The sequence below is a fragment of the Tubulanus polymorphus genome, chromosome 3 (assembly GCF_964204645.1).
Source record: "Tubulanus polymorphus chromosome 3, tnTubPoly1.2, whole genome shotgun sequence".
NCBI classification, from domain to species: domain Eukaryota; kingdom Metazoa; phylum Nemertea; class Palaeonemertea; order Tubulaniformes; family Tubulanidae; genus Tubulanus; species Tubulanus polymorphus.
Window position 1 is genome coordinate 12,214,585 of NC_134027.1, and position 7,919 is coordinate 12,222,503.

Consider the following 7,919-nt stretch of genomic DNA (forward strand, 5'->3'; position numbering starts at 1 on the left):
TTAAAAACTCATTTCAGCATCCGTTTTTCGCATGTGATGCGGACCGTTTATTATGTTAATCTCAAAACTTGGTATAAGTTGTTTCGAAAGTTCGGTTACTAAGCCGCTCATCTGGTTTGTGTTTATATATTTACTGTGGATGACATCTTGTTTATGTTTATTCTCCATCTATGTGAAATAAAATCAGTCACTTCCAAGGTTTCGTAGTAACCAGACGTGTTGCTTCTTTCTCTCGGATCTGTCCCCTCTGGTCGAATCGAACCTTTCACGACATTTTGGTGCCGTGACCAGGATGGGGTCAGAAGGAAGGCTAACGGCAATCAGAAGGGCCCAACGGGGCCAAATGACGAAGATTTTCGGAAAAACGGAAGAAAAACTAGCAGAGATTCTACTCGTCGATGAAAGTTCAAGAACTCTGGAAACTGTTCAACCGTTCTCCACTTTAATCGACGCGCTGTTCACAAAATTCGAATATTTACGACAATTAGACCAACAATTAATGGATGAAATCGCTGATGAAACCGAGTTAACTAACACTATAGTTGAATCAGATGATTATCTCACTGAGATACAAATCAAACTCGGTCGATTCAAACTGAACTTGGATAATCTACTAGCGAAGATACCAAAACCACAATCGCTAAACGAATCTGTAAGTACCATCAATCGAAGCAGTACTACCTCAACCGGCAGTAAAAAAGTCAATCTACCAAAATTGGCTCTCCCAAATTTCGATGGTGACATTTTGAAATGGTCTACTTTCTACGATAATTTCATCTCAGCCGTCGATAGCGATCCGCATTTGGACGATATCCAGAAGTTTCAATATTTGGTCGCACAACTCACTGACGAAGCAGCGCGTACCATAGAAGGTCTGCAAATAACTAGCGCTAACTACAAAGAAGCTCTGACGATCTTAGTAGAAAGATACGGTCAACCTCACAAGATCGTGAACGCGTACATCAGAGCTTTATTAGATTTGCAGCCACCGCAGGATCACGAGAGTCTACGCGAATTTTACGATTCTTTGGAAACATATATTCGAGGATTGCGCGCGCTCGGGAAATCGGAAGATGCGTTCGGTGACATACTCGTTCCGGTAGTCTTCGATAAGCTACCGAGTCCCGTCAAAACACAAATTTCACGGGAGCACGGAGACCGCGCCTGGACACTTAAAGAACTACGCGACGCGATCCGAAAGGAAATACAAGCTACACAGGCAGGAGCGAGCTGCGTCAACTTCGATAATGAAAAATTATCCGCTCTTCATATAAGCACTAAAACGAGGAAAAATCCGGCCTCGAAAAACAACAGTTGCGCGTTCTGCAAGGGTCCACATACGGCGTTCTCATGCGATATAATCGTTAACCCAAAAAAGCGACAAGACATCATAAAGGCAAATCGTAAGTGTTATAACTGTTTTGGCAATCACATGGTAACAGCTTGCCAATCGAAATATCGTTGTAAGGTTTGCAAAGGCAAACACCACACTGCTATTCATATAGATCGAAATACTGATACGCATATTGAATCAAAAAATATTCATGTCAATATAGCTCCAACTTCAAGTCCTGTTCTCTTGAAATCGGCTATTGGTCAAATAAATTATGGTTCGAATTCGACCACGGTAAATATCTTGTTTGACGAAGGAGCGCAGTGCTCATTCATCACTAAAAAGTCGGTAAATGAATTAGGTGTCCGATTGGACAAATTTGAAAAGCAAGATGTAAATATTTCCACCTTTGGTGACAATTTGCCTGGGGCACGTACTCTACGGAGTATAGATTTAAAACTTCGTACGCGTAAAGGCGAAATTGGTTTACGTGCATTAGTTGTACCGGAAATATGTCCACCAATTCAGAACAATGTAAAACTTGCTGTGACAAATCACCCGTACCTTCGAAATTTACCATTAGCACCGTACGTCAACACCAGCAATTGTGAAATTAATCTATTAATCGGTGCTGATTATTACTGGTCGATCGTAGAGAATGAAGTGGTTAGAGGAGCTGGCCCGACAGCTGTCAGTTCCAAACTCGGGTTCCTTCTATCAGGACCCATCAATTTGAATGCGAATACATCGGTACTCCATACTACCTGTCTTTTGAATACTATACATTCAAACGATGAATTCTCAAAATTATCTAACTACTGGGATCTTGAAGTAATTGGCATCAAGGAAACGATTAAATCTGAAACAATGAATTTTGAAACGTATCGAGACAATTACCTTAAACGCGATACCAGTGGTAAATATATAGCGAATTTACCTTGGAAAGAAGATTATCCACCGCTCCCTACCAATTTTGATATTTGTACCGCTAGAACTAGATCTATGGTTAAACGCTTGTCTCCAGAACTGAGGCAGACATATAATGCGATAATAGCAGAGCAACTTTCACGCGAATTTATTCAGATAGTAGAAAATGATGACAAGAGCCAGGGCCATTACATACCCCACCACTCGGTTAAAAAGGAATCAATCACAACACCGATTAGAATTGTTTATGATTGTAGTTGTAAACAAAGGGATAATCCTAGTTTGAACGACTGTCTGGAAAGCGGTCCTTCATTAATAAATGATCTTGTGCAGATATTAATCCGCTTTCGCACGAATAACGTCGCATTTACAAGTGATATTGAAAAGGCATTTTTAAATGTAAAACTCGGTGAAAACGATAGAAATTTCACAAAATTTCTATGGCTATCAGATCCTACGGATCCCGATAGTCCCTTCAAGGTCTATCGTTTCAAATCAGTACTTTTCGGGTCCACTAGCTCACCATTCATCATAAATTCTGTAGTGAAAACGCATCTACAGTCCGAAAATACAGAAATATCAATCGATATGCAATCAAACATATACGTCGATAACGTTCTCAGTGGCTCTCATAACGCTAAAAAAGCAATTGAATATTTTGAAGAAGCCACGAATACTATGAGCAGGGGTGGATTTATTTTGAGATCATGGGCTACAAACGACCCAGAACTAAGATCGTTGATAAAACAACAGGCAATGGGTGAGAATAATGAAATCGTCAATGTCGTAGGGTTACAATGGGATACGATTAGTGATACTCTTCAGTTTTCAAAGGCCATAAAAGACCCAGCTATGTGCACTCAGTCTGTGGTATCTAAGCGGGAAGTTGTGAGCGTAACAGCGTCACTATTTGACCCCCTTGGTCTCCTCTCGCCTGTGCATATTCAAGCTAAAATGTTTATCCAGAAATTGTGGCAATCTAAACAAACTTGGGATGAACCCTTATCTGATGAATTATCATCACTCTGGTTTGAAATACATCAGCAGTTATACGCCTGTCAACATACAGCTATACAAAGACCATATTTTGGTCAACCGACTAGTGAATGTGAACTACACATTTTTGCTGATGCCAGTCCCAATGCTTATGGGGCTGTAGCTTATCTGAAAACTGACAAATCGACTTCAATCATCATGGCAAAATCACGGGTTAAACCATTAAAAGAGGTTACTATCCCTAGACTTGAATTATTGGCAGCACTGATCGCTGCACGGCTCGCGAAATTTATCCGTGATGCATTCGACAAGTCAAATTTAAGTTTAACAAAATGTGTTCTTTGGTCCGATAGTCAGATCACAATACATTGGATTCGGAGTGAGAAGAAATTACCCACATTCGTCGAAAACAGAGTCCGTGAAATTCGGTCTGTCAAATTTGACATAATCAATTATTGTCCTACAAAGGACAACCCTGCTGATCTCTTGACTCGGGGCATCAATACCCAAGACTTGGATAATAGTAGATTATGGTGGTTTGGACCAACTTGGCTGCCTAATGGCGATTGGCCAATTGATCGATTGAATAATTCAACTGTACTATATTGTTCAGTAAATAATTCTGAATCGCACTCTCAACAGTGTGCAGAATTAGCTAGTACTAATTCTATCTCAGTTCTATCAACCACCGCAACTCCATCAGAACCGTCTGGAATACAAAAAGTAATAGATGTCGAGCAATTCAATTCGCTGCATAGATTACTTCGAGTCACAGCATGTGTACTACGCTTTATTTCTATTATGAAGAAGACATGTCAACCTAGACATAATCATATTACCGTGCCAGAAATACGTTTGGCTCGTACTACGTGGGTTCGCTCTTTGCAAGATGACGAATTTTCAAATGAAATTAAATGTATTCAGAAAGGGGGACGAGGTACCCAATTGACTAAACAATTAAACCTATTCACTGATAAAGAGGGTTTAATTAGATGTGGCGGTCGTTTTCAAAACGCGAATCTTAACTACAACGCTAAGTACCCAATATTATTGCCATCGAAGCACCCATACACAAAATTAGTAATTAGTGACGCCCATAAAATGGTTCTACACAGTGGGTTACAATCAACTTTGTGTTACATACGTCAATCATATTGGATACCAAGAATTAGGCAAATAGTTAGCCCAATTATTAGAAAATGCTCAGTTTGCATTAGACATGATGGTAAATCATATCGTGCGCCAATCACGCCTCCGTTACCTGCCTGTAGACTAAAAGAAGCTCCACCCTTTACCATCACAGGCGTTGATTTCACTGGCCATTTATATTATCGCACGAAACACTCAAAACAGAACAAGGCATACATATGTCTATTTACATGCGCCGTTTCCAGGGCAATACATCTGGAAATAGTCACTGATCTGACGCCTGCTTCCTTTATGAGAGCATTTCGCAGATTTGCCAGCAGGAGGTCGTTGCCAAGTCAATTGATCTCTGATAATGGTTCAACATTTTTGTCTGCAGAAAACGATATCAAAGAAATATTCAAATCAACAAAAGTCAGAAACTTTCTGTCTAACAAACTTGTTACTTGGACATTTATACCGAAACGCGCGCCATGGTTTGGCGGATTTTATGAAAGATTAGTCGGTATAACAAAAAACACTTTGAAAAAAGTAGTTGGTCGAGCGTGTATTACCTTGGACGAATTGTCGACTCTAATTACTGAAATAGAGGCTACAATAAACGATCGTCCTCTAACGTACATGACAAATGATGACGATGAGATCATTCCCTTAACTCCATCACATTTAATTTGTGGGAGAATGATTACTCTGTTACCTCAACCGGTAGTTGAAGAAAACGAACTAATTGATCCGAATTTTAACTTACCGCCCATCGGTTTCTCCGACGCGAAGAAACGCATGAAATACTTAGACAGTCTTTTCCAAGATTACTGGATACGGTGGCGAAATGAATATTTGCCAACCTTAAGGGAAAACCACTGTCAGACGCTAAAGCGGGGTGGCATTACGGAAAATCATGTCAAAATAGGCGATAGAGTGATCGTTCATGATGACTCAAAAAAGAGAATCTTTTGGCAACTCGCTATCATTGAAGGTCTGAACAAGGGCAACGACGGTCTTGTGAGATCCGCGGTAATTCGTACTAAAAGCGGGATTACGAATAGACCCCTTAAAAAATTATACCCCTTAGAAATCAATTCTGATAGTGGCGAGAAAATGAATGATGAATCATCGCCTCTAATTAGTAATATTCAACCCCCAATGAAAATAAAACGAAATGCAGCATTGAACGCTAGAAATAAAATAAAAAACTGGTGTGACAAACTGGTTGACTAATGCACAGGTTCAGCCTAATCAGAGTATAATTCAAACTTATGTTCATAATGTTTCTTAATATGAGTTAATTTCATTTTTGAAGATTTATAATGTTAAGAATATGTTCTTCTATGTTTTTCAATTATTAAAATGTGTAAATGACGATCACCATAGTATATATGTAAAATTTAATGTTAATTGAAATGTAAGTTGAATCTTAACAGTGAAAATCATGTATGTATACATTCAAGCACAAATTGTATTAATGTTAAAATACTATGTAATTTCCTTTCTATTATATACCTGAATATATATCGGAGTAAATGTTCTTTTTATTTCTGATATTCACATGTTTTTAATTTCAAGAATACGTCAATCAATATTGTAATCTGTTATCTCATAATAATGCTATACAATATCCTAGTTATCATGTATACACCTATATTTTAGTTGAGACACAACGCAATGTCATAGTTTAACGTCAAAGCTTAATGTCAATGTTTAATGTCAAAGCAATCTCAGTTTTGTGTTAAATGAAGATTAAGAGTAATGCAAACTTGATGTATCGAAGATTTAGTGATTCTGATATGAAATTGGAAATTGATTAATTTCTCATTTTTTACGTAGGCTTATTAACCTCATAGGTATTCCTAATTGATTATACATCCTATTTGTTCTTCCCGCCGCCGGGAGTGTTTCGAAAGTTCGGTTACTAAGCCGCTCATCTGGTTTGTGTTTATATATTTACTGTGGATGACATCTTGTTTATGTTTATTCTCCATCTATGTGAAATAAAATCAGTCACTTCCAAGGTTTCGTAGTAACCAGACGTGTTGCTTCTTTCTCTCGGATCTGTCCCCTCTGGTCGAATCGAACCTTTCACGACATAAGTACATAGACATGTGTGTAATATGCCAACCTGCATGGTTAGTTCATACAACTGCCACCAGGGGACTGTGAAAACAACGATTCTCCTAGCTCCTTAACTGCGATAGAATCGTGGTTGCAACGTGTGGTTAGTAGTTCTTTACAAGATACTTGTATTGATGTATGGTTTAAGTAGCACCACCACCACCACCACCACCACCACCACCACCACCACCACCACCACCAAACATTCACCATATACGAACTCAACCTTCCTTTTTTCACATTTAAGCGACTGTGAAAGTTTCAGACGCGTACGTGGCGTTAAACGGACGTAATCGTTTGACGTGACTCACGATTCACGGATTTCACGATAACAATAGGACGACGTGTACTACGTACCGTCGTCCTAAAAACCGTTAAGTTTGAAATTTGAATAAACAGTCGTAGTACATGTATTTGTATCATTTTGAGAGATGTGCGATGGGAATGGGAGTTCAATCCTCCCGGTGGTTCCCATTTCGGTGGATCATGGGAGCGTATTGATCCACAGCTAGATTTTCGTAGTAACTGAAAATGTTTCGTAGTATTTAGAAATGTTCTTAATGTTGTTTCCGTATGCGTGGGGGTTACGTTAAAGCCGTCAGACAAGAACGTACTAGTAAAGTCTGTTCACAACGAGTTGACGTGCGGCTTTTTCTCCACATCAAAGAGCAGCTACTGCTGTGAGCTGTCAGATAGCTGCTACACAAATGATCCATCACAGATGTGCTGACCCACTGCAGCCCAGCGTCCACCAAGAGTGCATAACTACACACACACATAACTTGCATCTCCAACCACTCGGTTCTTTAATATTACACAAGTCAGTTTAAAATGCAAATGATTTGGTTGACAAATTCATTATAAATACCAGCGATGATTCTTCGTCTGAATCAGATTCAAACTATATAATATGGATGCATCCGAAAAAAAGTGTCTGGATAGATTGGAGTTCAATCTGTGCCATCTTATTATCTAGATATAATATAGTGCCACTTCTCTATGAGTGAAAACCACGAAAATATCAGTTGTCTAAATGCCTAGAGCTCTGTGAAAATATGTTACAAAAATATGTGACTTGACATGTGTTAAATCCAGATATATCTTCTTTCCTTGAATATTCTGTGAAATGAGCAAAATCCTCGAAAATTCTCTCCTTTCTAACAACTGCAACTATTTTATCTGGATCACTGCCAGGCCTTGCCATCCATCAACTCTACGTCATCATTCAATAAGAGTGTATAAAACAACAAGATAAACTTAAATTCTCTATATTCCTAAGACTGCATGTCTTGAGAAATCTTGCTAGTTATTCACTCTTGCTGAATTTGTGTACAAAACCATAGCAACAAGCCACTTAACTGGCTCAGCATGCACCCCTGCAACACAGTTCACTACTGTAAACTGATAC

At 38.9% G+C, this 7,919-nt stretch overlaps 1 protein-coding gene across 1 annotated transcript; it reads left to right on the top strand.

Moving 5' to 3' along the window:
* The first annotated feature begins 292 nt into the window (after positions 1-292).
* On the top strand, positions 293-5,620 carry LOC141902084 (uncharacterized). The gene has a single exon (XM_074789726.1). The coding sequence runs from the start codon at positions 293-295 to the stop codon at positions 5,618-5,620; it is 5,328 nt and encodes a 1,775-aa protein (XP_074645827.1).
* Positions 5,621-7,919: the final 2,299 nt, after the last annotated feature.